Source organism: Apium graveolens, chromosome 5 (assembly GCF_009905375.1).
Source record: "Apium graveolens cultivar Ventura chromosome 5, ASM990537v1, whole genome shotgun sequence".
In the NCBI taxonomy this organism is placed as follows: Eukaryota; Viridiplantae; Streptophyta; class Magnoliopsida; order Apiales; family Apiaceae; genus Apium; species Apium graveolens.
In genome coordinates, this window is record NC_133651.1 from 224079141 (window position 1) to 224103927 (window position 24787).

A 24787-nucleotide genomic window follows, 5' to 3' on the forward strand; every position below is an offset into this window, starting at 1 on the left:
TGAATATGATTCTGTATCCTAAAATATATCAACTAGTTATCTTTTCTTCCAAGTATTCTATTCTTCATAGAATTCCTTCTTCATGCATATCTCTTCTTGAGTTTGTCTTGATCTTCTTTCCTTTCAATCAGTCACCTTCCTTATCTGAAAGTCTCCTTAAGTCCTGATATTATCTCTTGATAAATATCTCCTGATAACTTAAGTTCTGACAACTTAAGTTCTGACTTCAGTATAAGTGCTGATTTCCAGTTAAGTACTGATTTGTCTTGTTTAAGTAAGATCTGAAAACTAAACACAAATCATATTAGGCATGACATTATCAAATATATCTAACAAACTTGATCTGTGACTTGTCGATATCTTTACTTAGAACATTTTTCATAGAACGCCTTTATTCAACTCCAAGCTTTTACACTTTTCTTCCAGAATTTAATCCTTAGCTTGAATCTGTTCACAGAAAAATCTCCCAGTCTAATCTTCTAACTGTTTTACAAACTCAAGAAATACAATACTGAATACAAAATTGACTATCAAACAACTAAATCTTAAGGATGTCAATGCGACTTAGTCTTGTTATTGTACATACATGTCTTCTACAACATAAATACTGATGGACCCAAGTATTAATAACAACTTCATCGACGAAAATATACCAAATTCATAAAATTTGATGTTTATTGTGTTGGGCATGCATTAGAAAGACATTAATGATAAATAACATGTTCCAGAGAAGATTTTGTGGCTTCTATCACCTTGAAAATATATGATCTTAGAGCATTTTCAACAATCTCTTCATTTTAGCTCATAACTCGAAAATTAAGGAGGGAGAATCAAAATTTTGCTCCAAGAGTTTAAAGTAAGAGCATCATCTCTTTACTCAATTTTAAGAGTCAACTTCTATTCTTAACTATTATTTTATTATATATTTTTAAGAACACTCTCTTTCTCATTTCACTTTCTTTTGCACTCTGGTACACGACACGTGAATATGGTACGAAAAATCAGAAATGATTACAAATAGTAATATTGATGGTAGACCTGACAATACTGGTAAACGACACGTGAACACGGTACGAAATGACACGAATAATTAATGTTTGATTTCGAAAATTTGGTACATGGACACGAAAGTACACGAAAATGAAAAATACAAATATAATTAATGTCGCGTTTGGGTTTCCAATATAGGTACACGACACGGAATGAAAGTACACAAAATAAATAAATATCAAAATTTTAAAAATATATAATATACATATATATACTAAATACCAAATGTGAATTTTACTTATTCTAAATAACATATATATAATTGTAAATATTATAATATATTTCATTATTCCTTGACTACGTGAGTGAGCACTTCACCATTTAATTATCTATTACATTTCTTAACAATTAATATTTTTCGTATATAATCCGTGTATTTTAATGTACTAAAGCGGGTAAACACGAATATTAGTTCCGGGCTAGTGTCATCAAATTGGTACACGAATGAAAATCCGGATCGGCTTCGGTTTCAAGATTTGATACACGAAAATACGAAAATACGAAAATACACATAATGTTTGTACATGACACGAAATGTTGTCAGGTCTAATTCACCGTGAATACGTTATACCAAATTCTTAAGGGTGAATAGGGTATATTATTTATAAAACATGATTTAAGAGGCTGAGTCGTATTCGAAAATGTAATACAAGCTACAGCTGTGTATAGTACTAGTATTTTTTTATGCAATGCTAGCACCAGTTAGTAGTGATGCGTTTTTAATAATCCGTGACTTTAATAGTCCTAGAATTTCAAGTCAAATCAAACTAGATTTAGGTAGCTCCTCTGGTTCAACGCGCAACCCTCCTTTCACTTTCTAGATTATTAAGGCATCTTTTTGCTGCCGATTTTATCAAAGCTTTTGTAGTGGACTTTCAGATTCAAACTGTTTCTTTCTATATTTAGATCTCCTGCCTCTCTGTACCGGCTACCTAAATGCTACTCCTTTTAAGTAAAAAATATAAATTTATACTCCCTCACATTTACAATTTTATAAATAAATAAATAATAAAATGAACATATATAACAAAACTCCAATAACAAAAGATAAAATATGTATATCAGTAATGTGAGAAAAGTAAAACGGACGAAGAGAAGACCCCAAGCGATTGAAAGCATGTAATTAATGCTCATCGGGGCGGGCAGTCTCAGCCTTGAGACAGGCATGCCTCTTGAGAACATTGAAGCATTTAAGTCAAATAAAACTGATGAAGAAAGGACTTCTGGGAGTAATAAATTTAAGAGCTCGCCCAGCTAATTAATTAAAGCTGCTGAATGCTGATACACCTTTTAGTCTGTTTGTAAACAACAAGCTTCTAATATTGCAACAATTTTTTCAAATTTTACTTGCAAGAATAACAAATACTAGTATTATGTGAACCATGTTGTTTAATTTGGACACAATTTATCCAACATTATACTAGAACAGAGCAGCTGACATCATCCATCTGTCAAACTCTCCTTTAATAGTTGATATCATCAAATTATAAATATCAAGCTCTCATCAATTTGATGATATCATATTTTACTAAAATACTATACCTTCAAAATCTCTCTCTTTTATTAACTCCACTGATTTTCTCTTTTCTTCATTTCTGCTATTTCTTTTCCTCCTCATTTTTACATTCTCAAATTAATAATTTACTATATTTCTCTTGAATCCGCTAATTTTATCTTCATAAAAATTTATTTTATTTATATAAATATTCATTAATTCATCTTTATATTTTAAATTTAATAAAAAGTTGATAATCAATATTTGTATTTTGTGTGCTACTATTTTGAAGTTTTATTCCACTAATTATTATTATATATCATAAATTTAGTATTAATATATATTTGAATTTAATTATTTCTAAAATATATTTATTAAAAAATAATTATGAAATAACCGGGATTGCCGGGGAACTAATCTAGTAGTATTGTAATAATGACATGCTAGATGCAACTTCGGAAGAAACACAAAAGCTAATATGCAACTGTAATATACACGTGTCTGGCCAGTAATTTTACTAAATTTTGACTTTAGTCTGCTTTGCCTTTTTGCCTCTTTTGGTTTGAAGCCTGGTGAAAGTTTATGATGGTGAACAGATGAGAGAGGAGAAAGACGCACTTAGATCTCCTGAGATTTAACCCCATAAAAAGATGAAATAGTAAAATGTCAGTTTTTGGCCATTCTGTAACAAGTCGGTGTTCAGTGCATGGATGTCTCTAGTAAGGATTATGCGGATTATGCAATCCATAAAGTGGAAGTTAGGGGATGCTCAATTTAGTGCAAGAGTAGTATATATTATAGTTATACACAAAAATATGTAGTATTACTGTATTAGATATGAGCAGCAGCAGTCCTAATTATAGAACAAATAAATAAATCTTTACTAGGTTAATGAGTAGGTCATGCATGGTGTCCAAATATATCAAAAGAAGAAATTTATTACACTTGCTGCAGCCTGCAGCTTGTAATGGGGAGCAAGTATATGATTAATGCTATTTCTTCTTCATTGACATTAAAAATACTATTTTTTGCATGGATTCATACCGAGAGAGAGAGAGATATGAGCTCAGGAACAATATACTGGACCCAATAGATATGAATGATTGAATATACAGACAATGATCCTGCATTTTGTGACTAAATTTTTACGGTGACCAACTTAATTAATTTATTTGGATGACCTAAATAACAATTAACACATCTTGTATAAAATCAAAACAAATTTTAAAATAAAGTAACAGGAAAGAAGCTAAGAAGACAACAAAAAGAAACAAGAGATATAACGCTACTAGCTACTTTTGCTCTTACTATTACTGTTACTACTTACTATTACTAGCTTCTTTCCTTTTCCACCTGCCATTGCTTATGCAGCGGCCCATTACCTCATTAAAGCAGGACTGGAAAAGCTAAATTGTTGCTGCCATCAATTCTATCTCTGAGGAAAGAGAAGTTATCATAACACAAAGTATTTGGCCAGTGTTTCGAATTAAATTCCCAGGATTAACAGTAGCAAAACTAAGCTTCCTTTAACTCAGACATGGAACTCATGCCCCTTTGTCCTTAAGTTTACATACTTAGCAAAACTCTTTCAATTCAAAACTAAATTTTATATTAAAAGTTTTGTTAAATTCATAAACTCAAGACAAAAACTTATCACGGACTTGAACCATTTCTTCTTAGCAGCTTCAACTGTAGATGTCTAATTGTGAAGAGGATTTGGACCAGTGTGAATGCGTCTCTTATCATCAAAATCAACAGCTTCTAATGGAGATGAGCTCGGAGTGGAGGCTGCATGGAACGATACTGTTTCGAAAAACAAGGCTTTCCTTGACAGAACCCTACTAGAGGGACTTGAATATGCAGGGACCAGCTGACTGAAAATCAAGATGACCCATAAGACCATAATTGTGATTCTTCTGGATGTTGCCATAACTTGTCCTGTTTTCTTTCTTGTACATTTTGCTTTCGTGTTGGTAGTCTGTGTTCTTTCAACTTGGGTAGCAACTTTTATTGTGCACCAACTCATTTTGCGGTGGATAATGTACATAAGTGTATGTGTTTGTCCGCAATGAACACTTGTAATATGAACAACTGTAACCGCCAAGAGAGCTACAAGATTATTACTTGGATAAGCACTTGGTGAGTAAGTGGCATGCCATATTGTAGCTGGTTTATAAAACTCTCCGGGAGAGAAGTGATTAGGGAAGAATAAAAGAGAAGTTAAGAGAGAGAGAGAGAGAGAGAGAGAGATGAGAGAAAGAGGGAGAGAGAGAGAGAGAGAGGGGAGGGAATTGTGTGTTTCTTATGAATGTAGGCACATGACCTCGACCCTTGATACATGGAACCTTCTTCTTATGAATATATTAGTAACATGAATGAATCTTTGAAGTTTGGACCTGTTTACTTTCTTTGCTTCTACCTAAACACAACAAGGCTTCTATAATTCAACATTACAAAGACTATTAGCTCGCCCCTTGCATTTGTTTTATGCGAGTACCACATATTTCTGCATCTATTATATACGACTCTCTTTTATTTGCCTAGTTATTTTTGTATATATTTAACTGTATATGTATATATGTGTTGAGTATACTTACAAAAAATTATAATATATTGAGTGGAGTACTATTTGAGCATCAGTAGCCATTGTCTCCGGGGTACCTAATATTTTAACTTCAAAGAGACTATTGTTTGGACCAATCACATGGAGAACCGACATAAGCCCGCCTAGATCTGTCCTTCCAAACAAACAAAATAAAATCAATTCAAGAGGGAACAAAATGAACAAACACAGAGAAACCAAAATTACAAAATAACCAGGCTAAAACTAAATATCAGCAATTTTTTGATATTATTTATTTTGATTCTTAGTTAAATATAAAGATTTTAAAAAAATCTATCAAACCTTTTTGCATAGCCGTACTTCAGCCTAGGTTGCTACATTAGTGGTTCAGTTTCGTAAAAAATTATATAAATTCGACAACAATTTTATATAGCACCTTTTTACGTCATATTGTTCATGGCTTTAAAAACTCCCTTCACCTTATATTACTCTAAATTTAAAATTGAATTCTCTAAATTTCATCTTCAATGATTATTAATTTCATCTTTATTTTTGAAGTAATACACTGTCAACTCTATATTTGAAGATATAGTACATATAAAATAACATATCAACGGTTGACACATGTCCATTTCACTTGTTGTTTCATAATATAGTGATATATGTGTTTATATTTATAGTTTTTTATGTATATAAAATGGAGTTGAAGTAAAATTTGAAGAAATGATTGAAGAAAAAATAGTGATTTGAACTGAAAAAAGTAAAAATTTAAAAATAAAATTATTAAAATAGAGTAATAGCCAGTGATGAGTTTACTATCCGATGTTCCAACTTGTGGCATACTATTACCTGAGCTTACAAGAGAAGAAATCTAGCTACGAATGAAGCAAGAAACGCTATAAACACCTCTTTAGCGTTTATTCCTTGGATTCCACGTGTCTGTGCTTGGATCGCCGCAAAAGTAGGCTTTCACATTTAATTTTATTTTTCAAAATATTACTTCCTTGGTATATTGATTAAAATGGGAAATTGTCAAGCATTTTAAAACTTTCATAAAATATGATTTTCTAAATATTTTTAAATATTGTTTTTAAATAAAAATATAATATTTAAAATTTTAAACATAAAAAAAATTCTGAAAATAAATTATAAAATTATATTTTATAATAAGTTTAAAATACGTGTAGTATACGGAATGAGTATTGTCGTTCTAAAGAAGGCATTGGATACTATATGCTAGTACATTTTCTACGTTCCCTAGATAAACTTTGATTTCCTATTAGAATTTTAAAGCACAATATTTAGAAATTAGGAAGAAAATCTTAGCAAAAAGTTGAACTAGACTTAAAATAACCCAGACTATAATCCGTGCTAAACACTGGCAGGCCGAATTTACTTAAATTAATAAAAATGGTATTTTAAGACGATTGGATCGCTTGAACTTGAAAATTATGTAACATTAATTAATTATCTATTTATTTAGTTGAGTAAATTTTTATGAAATCCACTTTTATTATTGGAGTTCTCAGAATTCATCAATATCCTGTAAAAAAAATATCTTCTAAACGTGTTATGCAAAACATATTTCAAAAACAGTGTTGACTTAATTGGTTAAAAAATGAATAATTATCCTCTTGGTCATTCGAGTTTCAGGGGAAGACACCTGAGTTGGAGCTTGTCCCATCCCAAGGATAGGTAGGTTATCTAGATAAAAAAAATTATTATTTCAATAAAATCATGCAAATCTCATATATTTATAAGTATAATATGCATGTTCTGCAAAATAATCATTTATCTTCTGTAAATTAAGCAGATTTTGTAGAAAATATATTTTGTATACAAGATCTTCAATAAAGTTAGTGATATTTATAGGATATCAATCAAAAAATAAGATATTTTGCAAAAGTTTATTACTTTTACTTACAGAATATATGGACTTCAATGATTACAATTAAATAGTGTACTCCGTAGAGTCTAAGTCTTATCTAATTCATTGAAATGGTTTCGTAACTAAATTTATTGTCAATTGAGCCCAATCTTAGAATGGGTTTTTAAGCCCATAGGTAGAACCCAAAAAGAAGAATGTTGCAACAGCCCAAATCCTCTGAACAAACGGAATGAGTTTAGTTGAAGTTACAACTCAACTGTGTCGGCATTAACACCTGTACACACTCTCCTCCAGTAGAGTTTCTTCGTTGTGTATTTGTCTTTCTCTGTCTTCCTACATCCGTGTTTATATAATACACCTCTCTCTCTCTCTCTCTGGATATAACTATACATCATCATTCATCATTATTTATCTTCACAGTCGACATAAATTTAGTTGAATTAACTGCTTCTGCTCAGGTTCGATCCCTGTTCGTATTCAATTTCATTTCATGATGCTTTTTTATTGCAATTTGACTAATTTTTACTATACATACATGTAATTGCATAGGCCTGTAATTACATTTTAATCATGTCTTCTTGTTAACTTGTTAGTGAATTTCTTTTATTGCTTTAGATTAGAAAATTCTTGATCATCTGATGCACTACTTTACATTCTGTTGCTAAAAAAGTTAACTTTTCTTCTTCTTTTGTTAAAGAAATTGGATTTGACCTAAATTATCTCATTAAAAGGCTATACTTTTAATTCCAAGATTTGCTAATTAGACAAGAGTTGCGAAATGAACAATGAATCCTGGTAAATCTGCAAATACAAACATTATGTTGATCATTAGTGTCATGGATAGAGCAGATACAAACTGCTGAATTTATACATGGTTTTACCTAAATTGACCCCGCAAAAAGAACTGAAAAAGTAATTTTAGTTGGACTCGATCACACAAAGTTAAGAACTAAACTAGCAATGCCTGTTTGGAACTAAACTAATTTCGCCATGGGCCGCAAGCTTGATAATGCCTCTAGTATCACTTTGTGAGCAGGGTGTTTTATCTGTGACATGTGAAACTGAACGAAATTGAGTTCATGTATTGGATTAGATTCAAAATTCTTGATGTTCTGGTACACTTCTGCACATTGTCTACTGCTCATAAGTTGGCTTTCTTGTAAGAATAATTTGATGTGACCAATATCAATATGGTTTTCAACCTATAATTTCCAAGGAAGCAGGGACTTTTGGGTTACCCAACATATCCGCGTATCGGATAGTGTATTGGATACTAGCACAATCCCAACTTTGATTTCGTTTTAACGAATCGTGCTCCTAATTATTGTTAACTAACTGCTTTAACAAAAGAAAAATGTTACTACTGCAAGAAAGTCGTGTCCTTGTTTGTAAAAAGATTTCACATTAGTTTTTTTTCCTAAATTCGATATGAAGGCAAGCTTAACAAAGATGTAATAAATCCTGGTGAACCTGCAAACACAAAATAATGTAAAGCATTATCATTATTAATGGAGGATATAAAAACTTCTAATTTTAGTTATGGCTATGCCTAAAATGGCACCCGAGATAAGAATACTAAGCTATGGGAAGCCTTTGAGATATTACTTTAGTTATATACTGATGATTTAATTTCTTTTAATTTAATGTAGTTAATACTGATGATTTGCTATTTTTTTAGCAGGATTTCCTGCTCATCCACCCTGATCCTATTGCCACCCCCACGCGGTGCTGCTGGCAATCAGTCTGATTTGACTGGTTGCCATTTAACTTATGAGTCCCCAGAGTGCTCTGAACAAGAGTAGAGCTCTGGAGGGCATTCATGGAGTTCATTTGGTACCTCATTCACCATTTACTGTGGAAGAGATAAATCAGCATGAAAGCTTTCATTCGTCGAGCTGCCAAACTTCAGTTGTTGGAGCTAGTCAGTTACTGATTTTGCAGTGAGTTGAGAAACTTTTTAACTATAGTATCACACACGCGCATATGTATTGATACAGTTTTTATTGTAATGCATATTTATAGATAGAAAGTTGAAAACTTTTTACTAGATTTAGTTATTTTAGACTCGGGTATTCAGATATTCTTTAACTCGTGTGCTTGTGCAATGTTTGAATTTTATCTCAAGCCTGATATTTTTATCTCACATGCTTCTCAGGAGAGTATGGCAGCAAAGACCTTCATGTCTTAGACCTATAAGGTGTTCGTTGCATGGTAATACACAGTGGTGAAATTTTTTAAAATATATAAGCATCTCCTACTCTTTCTAATGTCTTATTTACCCTTATATCTTTTGCTAAGAGTTGTTGAATGCTTGCTTGTAGGTGATCGGAGTCTTGGAGAAACAATTGTTAATGTGCTTACTTCAATACCTTTTGTTGCTATTGGACTCCAGACCCCGAGGCATGACTTACAATATAGTAGCATGTAGTTGATAGCTTTATTGACTTTCATTATGTCTTACTGGCTTAGTTTCTTATGATGCAGGAAGAACCTGAACTGTAAGATCTATGCTAATTCATTAATTGGAGTGGGGGTTGCCTCAAGTTTGTACCATGTGTCAAGAGGCAGTATGAGAAAATATACGAGATGGGCTGACTACACTATGATAGCTACAGCTACAGTGGTTAGTTAAACATCCATCATAATAGTGAACAAAAGATAATTTTATGCTTAGGGCCGTGTTAGTTGATTGCAGCGCAATTAAAATTTGATAATGGTATTTTGGACATGAGTCTAATAGGACTCATGAGTAGAAATGATATTTATGAACATCGTGAATTGTGTGTGGTGCTGTTGACAATGGTCTGCTTGCTAGTATGGTGTATGGGTTCTAAGCATGTGACTCCAGTTACCTGAACATTAACATGGAGGCATATTCATATAGATGTGAAAGCATTCATTTGCAGACATAAATAAGTGACTAAGTTCAAGTTTTGATTAGGATCATTAAAATTGGAGCCTTAAGGGTGTGCTTGTTCACGGTCTGCTTGTATTGGTTGGAACTTGGAAGCCCATCACTTTGATTACCATTCTTTGTTAGTTATGTTAGATGTATGTAGAAAGTATCTATTTGCCATTATGATATATTTCTTGTTATTTTATACAGTGATCTAAAGAATGATCTGTGCCTTGGGAAGAGGGAGGGGGCCTATAGCCTATAGGCAGATGACGGATGATATTTTGAACTATTTCCTTATTAATTGGGAACAAAAGCATTTTCCCTTCATTAGGTGGCCCGTAGGGGGGGCTCTAGGTGGACGATATTCCTTACCATGTTCTTACTGATTGGGAACAAATTTTTTTTTTTTTCTGTTAGGTGGCGTTAAGGGGTTAGGTGGATTTGTGATATGTTATTGTATTGTAGAAATACAAGTGTATAAATATTTAAATACATGATCAAAAATCAATTATATGAAAAAGAATATTTTAATGTGTCCGCCTAGATGTCTGTTTTGGTGCCTAACTAATTTATTCAGCGTTAGAAGGTCGCTTTACTCCCTAGGGCATTTTATAATATTTTTTTAAAGCAAGTTCTTAGATGTAAATTATCAAAAATCATTTATATTTAACAATATATATTGAAATGTGTCTGCATTGGGGTCTCTGTTTTGGCACCTGCCTAATTTATACAGTGCTTGAAGGTCATTTTACTACTAGGAAGCAGGGATACGTTAATAGGTGAAGAACTGAGTACATATTTACTTCGATGAAATTTTAATTTAAGTAATAAATTGTATGGTGATATCTAATAATATAAATGTTTAATTTTAAAGAGTTAATGACCAATTTAACGTTTTTCTAAACATATACAACCCAAAATACCATATGTCGCTAAGGCTGCCCATAAAACCTACTTCGATGTGCAGCTGGTGAATGCGTATGTTGGTACGCATGAGATATATGTGGATGTTGTTTGAAACATGAGATTTGTATTGAATGTAGTGTGGGTCCCAAAAGCAGCTATGCATCTGCAGAATGCGTTATGCATGCAAACGCAAGTAACAAATGCGTGTAGAATATATGGGGTCCACATTGCCAACCTCTGTTATATTTTATTGCTCCTGCTATTTGGCCGTTGCATTTTATTTGTTTATTCAGTTTACGCATCATCTGTATGCGTATACAATTGGTTAAAATAGGCACGTTCTCTGACTTCAGGTATTTTGGGCACAGTTTAATATGAAAGTGTAAAAAAGGACATTCTCCCAATTTTAAGTACGTTGTTGATGGGGGTCTGGACATTAGAGTTTTGGTAGTATTTTGGATAATAAAATTTAGAATATTCTTGGGTATTAGATCCAAAAGTTCTCATTTATTTACTTCATTAAAATCTAATAACAATTTAAAGAATTTAGTATCTTTTTTGTGGTTTCCCAAAACTGCCGCCTATAAAAGATCTCAAGTTTGCTTATTATAATTTACTAGCCTATAACCCGTGCGATACACGGACTAATTATATTATTTGTAATTTTATTAATTTATTATTTCGTAAAACTAAATTATAAAAATAACGGCTATATATTATTGAGATTAATGAAGTTAAAATACTTACGTATCATTTTGTATGTATTATATTATTGAAAGATTCAAAATTTCAATAGTTAAAATTTTAAAAAGTCTTTTCTTCTTCTACAACCTATATGGTGGGTGCAAGGCCTATAGGAAAGTGGGAGTCTTGATATCCAGCTGACCAAACGAAACTATGTTTCGCTTATAATAGTATAGTATAGATTTAAATTAATAAAATTAATTTTGGAAGTTATTTGATTTCCTACTAAAAAAAGAAGTTGAGTGCACTTAGATATCAAGTTAATTTATAATTCATAGAGTTTGTAGTTATATTAGATACATGATTTATTTATTTTAATTAAATAATATTTGTTTAAACTTTTTTTTGAAGGTGTTAACATAACCATGTTTCGCTTATAATAGTATACAAGAACAAGAACAAGAACAAGGATCCAGTAGCATATGATGCTATTTCAAAATACATGATTCATCATGTGGATCGTGTAATAGGAATAGCCCATGTATAAAAGATGGCAAATGTAAATGTTTTTATCCAAAGGAGTTCATGACTGAAACCACTATAGACTCGAATTATAACGAAATTATTATTTTATTGAGGGTAAAAATATAATGTCTCCATTATGTTGGGACCTTAAAAAATATTATTTTAGCATGGTGATTACTTAATCGATTAACTATAATTCTATAAAAGATATTTGAAAAAGACAATATTACTAATTGAACCTTATAGTTTTATTGATAATTCTATGTGTATTTTTAAAAAAATGATACTTATGTTTTAATTAAAATTTGATTTTTAGTTCACATCAACAGGATACAAATTATACTTAATCTAATATTAATTTGATTTATCTCGGATCAGTGGTTTACATTATTTTATTTTAGCCCGATGCCCAATACATAGACCAAGTCAAACTTATTATTTTTAGTTTAATTTAATTTTTTTAAGTCTGGATCAATGAGATAATTTTGTTTTAGACTGAATATTTAGTATGCATGGTTTATTTTTGTTGGTCGAATTGTATTTTTATTTTAGTTTTGTGTTATTCAATCAATTGTATAATGTATTTTTTATCCTGGATAAATAAAATATATTATTTTGTTTATCCAAACTCATTAGTATAATTTTTTTAGGAGGATTGATAGTATTATTATTTTATCTTAGCTCGATTCGCATGATATATCAACTAAATCTTAATAATTATATTTAGTTTGCTTAAATTTAATTTAGCCCGAAGTAACAAATTAGAATAACATAGAACTCGATATGAATTAAAATATAAATTGGTAGAAGAAGTTGAATTTAATATAAATTTTAATGATATAGAGTTCAATATAAAATAAAATTGAAATTGGTAAAATAATAGAGGAAGTTGACTTCAATATAAATTAGAATTAGAATGGATAGACCCAATAATTAGAATTAGAATAATTAAGTAAGGGTAATTAAGTAATTTCAGCAAGTACCGACCGACCAACTACCAAACTTTTAATGTTTCGTCTATTATAATATAGTATAGATTAATATTAATTATTAATATTGAATTATAGATTAGTATAGAACTATAGATGTAAAGATATATAGTATAGTGAATATATATAGTATCCCCACACCTTAATCCCCATGTCTCATGCCTCGTAGCTTTACTCTCTAGAGTATTTTATAAGATTGTCTTTGTGTAAGCTCTTTAATTTTGAAATACAATGTGGCATTTGTATACTTTTTGGTCAAAGATATATCACTAAAATTTATTGGCAGTGTTTGTCAAGGGCACTTCGGGATGAAAACTCAAAGATATTGATGGCAGTATCGGCATTGGCTCTCCCTATCCAGCCTCTGATGGTTTCAGCGGTTCACACTGGGATGATGGAGGTAAATGTCTAGACTTTAGGGTTCGCCTATATTTTGTAACCCATTTTACGATTTTGCTACTACGGGAATCTGTTCATGGGTTATGATCAATGTGCCTGAATCTGATGCATCTGAATCGTGACTCGCTAGTAGCACAATAGTGTAGACAGAATTCTTATATTTTCCAGTTACTAGGAGGTGAATTTAACCAGATCATATTTAATATTTTAGCACTAACACTGGGAAATTGGCAATGGCCTATAGCGCATGTAATACGAGTAAGGAGTAACACTGGCAATAACCTATAGCGCATTTAATATGAAAACTTATCTTCATGGTCTCTTTTTTCCTTTTCTTTCATTTAAGTTATATACATTCGACTTAAATTACTTTGTACCAGTAAAAGCTTTTGAAAGATAATATGATATATGGTGATGTAATGTGCTTGTATCATTTTGTTAGTTTATTTGGCTCATTTTAAATCGTCTACCAAATTTGGTCCTATTTGTACTTGTGTTTTTACACTCTGTTGTTAAACCTGCTCCCAATTCTTCTGGTTCAACGACAGATCCGGAAGCGTATTCCGGGACTGCCCCCAATATTTGAAGTTCTATTTAATAAATTGTGAGGTCTGGCTTGCATGGTTATGATTTTGTACTAACATATCAGTTGTTGATTTAGGTTGCATTTGCAAGACGAGCATTGGAAGATCCAAATCTGAAGATGGCACACAACATGCATAAAATGTCATCGCTCCTAGGTGCTGCACTCTTCATTGCTGATGATGCTCTTCCACAAACTCCTTTCCTTCATGCTGCTTGGCATCTTGCTGCAGCTGTTGGTGTTGCCACCTGTAATAAGCTTCTAGAATAGCATCAAGTCTGGATTATAGCCAATTTGTCGAATAGTCTGATCTCTCTGGTGGAATTAGCAGCTGACTAGTATCCAATATATTGTATCGTTGGTCAGATAGCTCCTCAGGTTTCACATTTAGATATCTATGTATAGCTTTCCCCTTGGGAAATTATTGATGTTAGAATTTTGAACAAACTATTACTAGCAACAATGTACTAGCATTAGAAAGTAGAAAGTGTGAGGTGTGTTGTGAAACTGTGGTGGATTTGTTGCCTTATTTCTTCTTGGGCAAAACCTTGGAGGAAAAATAAGTATTATGGCTTAAACCGTATTATTTAACTATCTATATTGCATAAGATAGCTGGAAAATTAGCACTTCAATTCCTCCCTATTAAGTAACCATCTCTTAGCATAAGAGTGAATGACGAAAAGCCCATCTTCCCGGTCTTCCAAAACTTAATTCAATATTGAGGGAGATTAAGACCGTGTTCCCGAATCTAGAATAGAAAATGGCTTATTGTTTCTATTTCTTACTTTTACTCCAAAAAATATTTCTTGAACACCAAGAGTATTATGATGTGTTTGGATTGAATGAAAGAAATTGGAGGGATGGTGTGCCAAATTAATTAAATTTTTTTAGCACTATGTTAGAAGTCGGCCCATCCAGCATTAGAATTTGGATATGTATCTCACACTTGTAGTCTCCTGTCTCTCCCCCTCAATTCCAAACACACCCCAACCCTACCAAAGAAAAAAGGGGAGATGAAGAAGAAGCTCATCTTATCTTTTTGCTACATAAATCTTGACTTGTTTCAAGTTAACTTGAAGTCGCAATGTCTTCTTATGTGGACTCGACACTCGAGGTTGTTTAGGTCTGCATCCGTATTCAAGTGTCTTTGGTCCAGGGGACCTATTATTATTGGTGATGTTTGGATTCTATGGACAGGTAAAATCTTCAACAGCATTTAACAGCTGTTTTTACTGCACAAGATTAAACACCAGTTTTTTCAGTAGATTGGACTTTGGAGGAGGATGCTCAATTATATCATGTACTAGTACAAACCATTACAAAAAAATCAAGTAATGTGCCCTTGATGCTATAGTAAAATTCAGTTGCTCTATAATATGTAGTTGTGTAAAATTTAACAACATATATCTTTATACAATCAGTGATAACTGATAAAGGCGTGTTCTTGTTAATATCCTATCACATTTTTAGAATACTAATACAAAATTCTGGAATGAGCCTTCCACTAATATTTTTTTAAACGACTGTTTTTTTAACATAATATTACTGTTTAGGCTAGCGGGAGGGTTCCGGTTCGAATTCTCTGCCACCCCCAACATTTTCACAATTTATTATGTACACATAAGCGAGGAGAATTGTGTAATATTATAAGGATTGAGGACAATTTATTATGGAGGGGATTGTGTAATATTACAAGGACCGAAGATAGAGACGTAGACGTGTAGGCCTTTGGGTCTTATGTCCGTGGATTTCGCAAAATTACATATGTTTTTACATGAAATTCAAATATTTAACAATATTAATTTTGTCTGTAAATTTCACAAAATGACATATGTTTTTATATGTAATTCACATATATAACAATACTAATATGCAAAATATATTTTATGTGCCCCCGCAGTGTTAAGAATCTGAAAAGTGCCCCCATCATTAATGTATGATGTCATGTCTCCGGCCCTGGCTAAGGACGCTGCAAAGATGCAAAGTTTGAGCTTGGACCAACTTCATTAACTGTGGACTCTGCAATATGTTTGTGTATTGAAGAGGGAGGGGAGGGCAGTTTGGATGAAGAAGAAAATGTGAAAAGCACGAGACGAGGGAAGCCTGAACAAAAACAATGAATGGGAAGGAGTGCAAGTTTTATGTTAAAAGTTGACACACACAATAAAGGGGGTCTGTAAAATTTGTAAATGCAACTCATAACAGTCATCAAGTAACTCATCATTGACATGTCGCTGTTTTTACCCGCCTTCCAATATCTCCCTGGAATTTTACCCCCCCCCCCCTCCCCTCTACTTTCTCCTTTTTGTTTTGTCTTTAATAACTCATGCATCCCTCTCTCTTTCACTTTCAAATTAATTCTAAGAATTTTTATAGACACCTAGCTAGCTAGCTAGCTATATTTATAGGTAGCATAGTTGACCTATAGACATACATATATCTAGTTACTCCTCCTTTGCCTCCATCTCAGCAACGCTTTCTCCCTCATCTATATTGCTAATTGTTCAGTCTCTTTCTCTGCAGAGTGGGTCGCAGTTTCATAGAATCTCTCAAACTATATATAAATATATATTACTTTGAATCCTATGAAACCACTACCATGCATGCATTAACTTGCTAGGCTACACATACATTTATGTGTACATCTATCATCAGTTCCTCACTAGTATCTTATTTTTCAACTCATGAAATAAATTTCATTCTGGAACAACACAAGTTCACCAACCTTAGTTAAAAACAATACTATAGATTTTTGAGCAGCCTCTCATTGTGTTTGTGTCAATGTCTAACAAACCATCACATCTAAATACTATGTTCTCTTCTCCAATACCAACAACTCCTTATTATGGTTGCTATCTCAAACAGGATTTTTCTGTTGTAAACCAGCATTTGAGTGAGTTTTCTTTGTCATAATGATCTTCAATTAATATTATAGGCCCGCATTTATGTATATGATTGTTGGCATTGTGTAGGCATTGGGAGCGAAAGGAACAAAAGAGGAGTTTTTATTAATACAGAAGAAGTGATGATGGGAGCTGCAAGGTGGACGCCAACTCCAGAACAGTTATATGCTTTGGAGGAAATTTATCAGAGCGGTACAAGAACTCCCTCCGCTACTCAAATCCAACAAATTGCCGTGAGGCTTCGTCGGTTTGGTAAGATTGAAGGCAAGAATGTGTTTTACTGGTTCCAGAATCACAAAGCTAGAGAAAGGCAGAAACGTCGTCGGCAACATTTTCATAATGATGCATCCCAAAATGGACAACATGTCCATGTAAATGTCCCAAGCTTAGGTATCAAATTTTCTGCAAGTATCTAACTATACATCTGTTATTGATTGGAGTTTACATGTTGAAGTTTCTATTATTTCTTCAATTATGTGTACAAATGTCAACAGGGTTTAGAAGGACAGGTTTCCAAGTTGGACAGGCTAAGAACTGGGTGAGCCCTTCAGACTGCAGTACAATTTCAGAGGTATCTGTCTGTTTATTAAACCTTTTTATTTCCTACAAGCGTATAATTCAATTTCAGCACAAACGTTTTATATTTGTGTCACGGGGACGATGTATTGCCTGCTTGATTGTGTACCATGCGCACAGCTTACACTGTCGAAATCATTTTATTCAAATTTTGATTAAACATCATCTAAACATATCTTTATTGTTATGCATTATATATAGGAGTCGGTAGTTTCGTTAGCAACAGCAGAGGTTGCAAAAGGCGAAACGGATGAGAGAATTCAATATGAAGATACAAGATTACAGCTGAAAATTGGCACCACTGCTTCACAACAATTTATGGAGTTTTCTCATACTGCTCTAGCGCGGAACAAGGCTCAAAATTTTATGACCAGTACTAAAGATGAAGGAAAATATCAGACGCTTGAGCTCTTTCCCCATTGGAACTATGATCAATATTGTCAGATGAGTGATGACCGAATTGTTAATGATCACTCAGAAGTGGAAACTACATACACTAGTAACAAGTTTGCTCCTACTCATTTCTTTGAGTTTCTTCCGCTCAAGGATTAGAAATAAATAGACGAACGAGATGAATTGTAATGTTGTTTCTTTATGCTTATTGAAACTATGTATCTACTTAGTCATGTTCGTCTCGAATAGTTTGCAGAGCATTGCACCATGCACGTTCATTTGACAAGTGAAAATATAGCAGCAAACGATTGTTCGTAGCATATTATACTCTAAAAATACCGTAAAAGTTGTAAAAATTTAAGCCTATATATGCATATCAAAAACTTGACTGCAAAATTTTTTTATTGTACAATATACTGCAACAATCATTTGTCCCAACCGGATTCTATTATGTTATGTGAGCACTTGCACTCAGCGGTTAGGTATCAATTAATCACATGAAGGATATAGACATCTTGTACCCTTGTACGTCTTCGGCTATCTTCAGCCATGCTCCTGTGACCGGCCAGCTATAATTTGTCACATCCCGTGAATAGAAATTCTAAGATGTTGCATATCTGGTCAATAAACAACTCCGTCAATCATATTGCAGTCCTAACTTAATTTAATAATAACTGGCATCAATGCCGAATGCCCCGTGTAAGTTCTATGTTACACGGTAAGAAACATGGTTAAACCGACCACAAAAATGTTATTAAAACTTAAAAAAAAAACATTTTTGTCAAATCGGAAACAACGTAAGATTGTTTTTTTTTTGTCACAGCTAAATACCGGGAGCCTGTGTGTACTTTCATTGAAAATCATTGAACACACTCTAATACTTCCATCGAAAATCAATTTTAGCACCGTCTTCTTTCAATGGAGAAACTCGATATGATATGGCAATCTAGGCATCGGTGACGCGTACAAGATTCGCATGGTCCCGAATTACACAATACTTCGATTTGAGAAAGCCAGGTAAATAGTCCCAATCTGTCCTTTAGATCAACTGATAGTAAGATATGGACTGACAAAGCCCACATTCAAACATTTTGCAGATTGATCGGCCCGTTTAGGATATATGATATACGTTGTTAGCGGTTTTTTTTTGGGATTTCTTCAAAAAACAGTATTTTTAAATGAATATTTAAAAATTATTTCCAAAAATACACTTTTTTAAGTTTCGTTTTCAAAAATACAATTTACAATCTTTGCAACTGTAACTTTTATTTTATTTTTTACAAAGTTAATTTTAAGGTTGCAGATATTGCAAACTTGAAAAACATATATTGCAACCTTAAAATCAACCTTTTTAAAATTGGAAATTAAGTTGCATAACATGTTGCAGATGTTGTAAATCGTAATTTTAAAATTGAAACTTAAAAAGTTATATTTCTGAAAATAACTTTAAAGATGATAATATCTATGAAAATAAGTTTAAACGTAGATATTTTAAGTAATTTCCCTTTCTTCCGTCATAACTCAGACGCTATTAGCAGTTTAATATGATATAAATTAGAAAAAAAACTAGCCTATAACACGTGCTCAAAAATTTCGAGCAGTTAGGCAAATTGAAATTGAGCCAGCAATATTGGATGATGAGGTGTTTGATCCTCAGGAAGTTGAGTTGCCTCAGGATGCGGAGGTTAATGAATGTTAGGTTCAGGGTATGGGTTTGGGTTTGCATGATGAAGGGCTGATGCAGTGGAGAATGCCTGTGTGGCAGATTTGGTTGAGTTGGAGGTCGTGGTGGGCTAGCTGGCGGCTGGAGCGATGAGAGTCATTGGTGATGTCCAGGGAATTGCTGAAGAAATGTAGTTCTGAATCAGAAGATATTGAGTAGCATGGTTTCTGCAGCAGAGAAGAAGAAGGCTGATGGGGTAGCCCATCAGTTGTTATTAATTAATATTATTATATTTTATTAAGATTAATTATGATGTTGTAGTGGTCTCAAGAATTAGTAATTAAGTTTGTGATTGTTTAGTAGTTTGAAGTTGGTTTGAATTATCTGCCGACCCTTTTTCTAATTGGGCTTGTTTTATGTAAGTTGGATTGGGTTTGACCCTTTAATATATTTGCCTTTAAAAAAAACCTATAATCCATGCGATGCATGTGATACAATCAAATTTAGTCCGGTTGAATATTTAATTGTTTTTGTTCAGTTAAATAGTAATATATTATTTTGTTTTGCCTGCGGCCATTATACTAACAATTTATATTTTGATTTTATTTTTTTATATCCCGGTTGAATATATTTTTTAATTAGATCAATTATATAAATTCTTTTATTTTAACACAAACCTCATTATACTGTTTCGATCAAATCCCAATATTATATTTAGTTTATTTTTAGATTTTTAGCTTAAATCAATAGTATAGTTTTGTTTATGCCAATTAATAATGTGACGCCTTCAATCTCGGGGTTAGAAAATGAGGACCCACACACAATTAAACTAATACAATAACAACAGATAAAATAAACCTCGATAATATAAACAAGATCTAAACATGATTAAGTATGAGTTAAGATTACAACTTCCAACCAAAATAAATATATTACAACCCAAAATATACTTAAATTCAAATTTATTCAATTCCGACATGGAATCGACAGATAACCCAAAGTATCTGAACCAGCTTATACAAGATCTCCAACTCACACGCTTGCTGACACACACACAGCCACTATCTGCTCTGGCATCTGGAAACCTACAATCCGGTAGGAACCGCCAAGAACGCTCTTACGAGCGGTACGCTTAAGTCTGGCCATCTTCTTGCTTAACTGTTATGGTTAGATCAAACCAAATAAATGAGCAAAGAAGCTCAACAAGTAACTATATAAACAGTTCTATAATGCAACATAAATATCCATTCTGAGGCATTCTACTTTCATTTTCTAGGTGGCAGTTTATTGGCTAAGTAAAGGTTATACAGAAGATTTCGGGCTTTCAGGATTCAAGGATCAAGATCGGGAGAAAGCTGACATTCATCACAAATTATTAGTAGGACTCTGATAGAGTTTTCAATTGAAAGAAACACTTATTCAAGCTTCGAGATTCAACAACTAATTAAAATGACAGGGTTCACAAGTTTCACATCTTTAACGAAGATATAAATCAATTTATTTCGTTTCATATAAAAGAAGCAAACTTCTTTCAAGATTATATTCGTTTTCTCTTTTATAAAACATAAAGGAACCCTTGATTGGAATATCCGTCTATTAAATATAATACGGGTGATCAGCCCGTACCGACCTCCATCTGGTCGTTAAGGTACCTATGGCATTGTTTCAGCCTTATATTGGACTAGTCCCGCTAGCCTCTTATGTGACTGGACTAGTCCCACTGGTCTCTTATGTCTCTATCCAATCCATCAGGAATTCGTTTGGAAAACCTTTGTGTTGGAAGTAGGAAAAGTTGACTAAGTTCATTTTATCATTACCAAGAATATGAAATCATTTGGACTCATTCAAGTTGAAAACCATTCTTAAGTTCAATTCAAGATTTCAAGGAAAGTGAACGAATCGAAAGTAAACAGGGATCAATACTAAAGATCTTGATCAAAATGTTAAACATGATATACTAGTTCGGGATCAGAATAGTTCTAAAGATCGGTACATAACAAGGTATAGGGGTTATCGAAGAATCCAGGTTAATCAAAACATTGCGTAAGGAGGTTCATAAAGGTTCTCCTAGGTTCACGAGATCAAAAGATAACAAAGTAATGGAGTAAGGTAATAAATGTCAGGATTAATAGGGTTACTATAAAGGATCAACAGGGATTGATAACAAGTTGTTACAAAGAACAATATCAGGGTTTCTCAAAAATAAACAACATGTTTATCATAAGTGTTATAAAGAATCACTACTTTATCATGGCATTGACAATATCCTCTCTATATTCAAATCATAAGAGAAGGCAGAGTTACTTGTTTCAAATAGCTTTCCTGCTTTATGGTATACGAGCTGCTGCCACATACAATCTCTTTTCCTTTACTAGCCCGAATTCCTATGCTATCCGAATCTACAATCCAACATAAAACCCTAATTAGATACTCGATCACTCTCGATGTTTCTCAGAACGTCTTATATTTACCCCAATCGTAACTTATCTTATAAGCACATATATCATACATAACACATAATAACACATATTCTTAGACTCTTAGATGTTATTCCCTAACAATACAATAAGAATTACAGAAGGGGGGTTGAATGTAATTCTGGCTTCTTTTTAAGATTTATGAAAAATGGTTCTAAATCAATTTATATCGAACTGTTTGATTTGCAAAGTGCGGAATTACAGAGTTAAGTAAATCAAACATAAAGTAGTAAAAACTCAGGTCTTTAAAATTTTCTGGTGGATTTGATGTATTCACCAGATATATATATATATATATATATCAAGAGAACCCTGTGAAGCTTGAATAGCTCACAACTGCTTTACAGGTGAATAAACAAAACTACAGAGAAATTCTACAGAATACAGCTTACAAATGTTTCTCTGCTAAAAATGTGTTTGCTTAGTTAGTTTGTTCTACTAGCTACACTTGGTTTATATATCACCAAGTTTACATGATAATAAGATAAGATAATAAAATAAAACCTATCAAGTCTAACTCCATGCTGCTTCACTACTCTATTCCAGCAACTTTGAATATCTTCATAATAGCATAGAAATGGTAATGCTTCTTTGTTCTCAAAATCCTGCTAAACAGGCTGCCACATTCCTTTTGCAAACACTCGATGCATGTGACTGTGTTGTCACTGTTAACAGATATTTGAATTGATCATCCGTCAGGTACATGCTTGTTATCCGTCGGGTAGACTTATTGATCATCCGTCAGGTAGCTTTGTTGATCATCCGTCGGGTAGCCATTTATCACTTGACTACATTTCATTTGTGTAGAATTATAAGACATCTTATATTTACATTTAATCAACCTATTCTGAACATCTACTAGCAGTCTACATGATTCATAAGCTACTATAGAATCTATATAGAGTTGTTTGCAGAAATGTGTTACAGTGCTTATTGTTACATAAGCTACTCACCCGGTGGATATCAATTAGTCATCTGTCGAGACTATATTGAATCATCCGTCGGGACTATAATTGATCATCCGTCGGGTGCTATAATATTCACTAAGTTAAATCTACTAAGGTGTTTTGTTTAGCTTATTTATCAAGTACACAACATATTCCTAACAATCTCCCCCAATTTATGTCTACTGGAATTGTAGCCATAAATTAAGAGAAACTTGATGATAACAAAACATCCTAATAGTACAGATTGAAAAAATAGTAGATAAAACTGATAAGTGCTACAAATTGCTGAAAGTTGAAAAATGCAAAGTACACAAAGAAATTGCTCACAATTGTTATCAAGATGCTCCTCTAGTCTGAGCAGATAGATCTATTTCCTTGATTGTCTGGATTTCTTCCCAAGCCTTCCGTTGTTTTCTTCAATTTGATTATGAAGTTGTCTGTGGAATTCAGGTTCATCAGCTTCTGAGAGATTTAGCATTTCCTGCATTTTCAAAAGAATCTCATTGCTAGAGATACTCAATTGGTCCTCCAATCTGAAGAATCTTCTAACACCTTTGTCATCCATGAATTCCATCAGCCAATAGGGCCTTAGATGCACTCTTTTTTCCTGTAAAGGGAATAGATAGATTTTGTGGAAGTGCATCTTTGGCTCTAGTACTCCTTAGTTCCTCAATCCTCTTTAGAACTATTCTTCTTGCAGTCACATTGTATCCAAAGTTCTTTTTCAAGGATGAGTAGACTTTAATCAGAACAGATTGGCTTTCTTGGAGAATCCTGTGAAGAGGCTGTTAGATATATTTGTGATGTCATGTCTAATAATAATTTGTGTTTAGTTTTCAGATCTTAACTAACAGGATAAATCAGGACTTAACTGGAAATCAGTACTTATCTGAGATGGACCCTGATGAAGAGATGATGAAGCTGTGTGCTCTTATGCTGAAAGGAATCACAAAGATTGCATACAGGAAATTCAGAAGGGGAAAGAAGTTTTTCAGGAAAGGTGCAAGTTCTGATAAGAAAGGTTTCAGAAAATCTGAAGGCAAAGAAGGAAAGTGTGACATAGGAGATTACTCAAATGTCAAATGCTACAACTGTGGTGAGAAATACCATATATCTCCTGATTGCAAGAAAGGAAAAAGTGACAAAGGCAAGGCTCTTGTCACAAAGAAGAAAAGCTGGACAGATACTTCAGACTCTGAAAGTGAGGTGAACTATGCCTTGATGGCAAATGCTGATAGCAGTTCTGAAGCTGCTGAGTTAAAGGTACCTCAAACAACTTATGCTTTTCATACTGATGATATTACTGAGTTGAGAAGATATCTTAAAACCATGTTCATTAGTTATAGAGATCAAACTTTAACATGTAAAAGATTAACTTTTGAAAATCTTGCTTATAAAAAGAGGAATGATTATTTAGAAAAAGAGTTAGTTATGTTCCATCAAACTCAGAAAGATAGAGATGATGCTTTCTAAGTTAGAGATGAAGTGCTTAAAATGAATGAATCTCTAAAAACTGAGTTAGAAAAGGAAAGAGAGATTATCAGGACTTGGACTAACTCTGGCAGAACAACTCAGAATTTGTTAAGTAGTGGAAATTGGAAAGAGTGCTTAGGTTATGGAGATGATAAGAATAATAAAGGAACTGTAGAAATTGACCCTATAGTTGTTAAACAAAAGCCAAAGGTAAATCCTGTTAAGTTTGTAGCTGTAAAGTCTGATATTGATAAATCAGAAGTTAAAGAGAAATTAACTTCTGACAAACCAAAACAGGATAAGCCAACTGAAGTTAACATAGCCTTAATGATAAAGAAGTAACTTAAGCATAAGCTGAAAGAAGTTAAGAATG

The 24787-nt window shown here is 32.9% G+C and overlaps 2 protein-coding genes across 3 annotated transcripts; both read left to right on the forward strand.

The window, feature by feature from the left end:
* The first annotated feature begins 7253 nt into the window (after nt 1-7253).
* On the forward strand, nt 7254-14577 carry LOC141724883 (uncharacterized). 2 transcript variants are annotated; one of them, XM_074527175.1, is made up of 7 exons: nt 7254-7454; nt 8675-8936; nt 9152-9207; nt 9318-9396; nt 9481-9619; nt 13286-13399; nt 14060-14577. In XM_074527175.1, the coding sequence occupies exons 2-7, from the start codon at nt 8767-8769 to the stop codon at nt 14249-14251; spliced, it is 750 nt and encodes a 249-aa protein (XP_074383276.1). In that variant the 5' UTR covers nt 7254-7454; nt 8675-8766; the 3' UTR covers nt 14252-14577. The 2 variants fall into 2 exon arrangements, with proteins under 2 accessions (XP_074383276.1, XP_074383275.1); XM_074527174.1 differs by having other exon boundaries at nt 8678-8936.
* A 1985-nt stretch (nt 14578-16562) lies between these two features.
* On the forward strand, nt 16563-18114 carry LOC141661710 (uncharacterized). Its single transcript, XM_074468712.1, has 4 exons — nt 16563-16875; nt 16955-17275; nt 17380-17456; nt 17663-18114. Exons 1-4 carry the CDS (start codon nt 16764-16766, stop codon nt 18011-18013), a joined length of 861 nt encoding a protein of 286 aa, XP_074324813.1. The 5' UTR covers nt 16563-16763; the 3' UTR covers nt 18014-18114.
* The last annotated feature ends 6673 nt before the right edge of the window (nt 18115-24787 follow it).

What these genes read in the sequence shown, in the direction of transcription:
- LOC141661710 (XM_074468712.1), top strand. Translation starts at nt 16,764, where the DNA reads ATGTCTAACAAACCATCACATCTAAATACTATGTTCTCTTCTCCAATA. An exon ending in TGTAAATGTCCCAAGCTTAG is followed by an intron (nt 17,276 to 17,379) that starts GTATCAAATTTT and finishes AAATGTCAACAG; the next exon opens with GGTTTAGAAGGACAGGTTTC. An exon ending in ACTGCAGTACAATTTCAGAG is followed by an intron (nt 17,457 to 17,662) that starts GTATCTGTCTGT and finishes CATTATATATAG; the next exon opens with GAGTCGGTAGTTTCGTTAGC.
- LOC141724883 (XM_074527175.1), top strand. Translation starts at nt 8,767, where the DNA reads ATGAGTCCCCAGAGTGCTCTGAACAAGAGTAGAGCTCTGGAGGGCATT. An exon ending in TGATAGCTACAGCTACAGTG is followed by an intron (nt 9,620 to 13,285) that starts GTTAGTTAAACA and finishes ATTTATTGGCAG; the next exon opens with TGTTTGTCAAGGGCACTTCG. An exon ending in TTCACACTGGGATGATGGAG is followed by an intron (nt 13,400 to 14,059) that starts GTAAATGTCTAG and finishes TTGTTGATTTAG; the next exon opens with GTTGCATTTGCAAGACGAGC.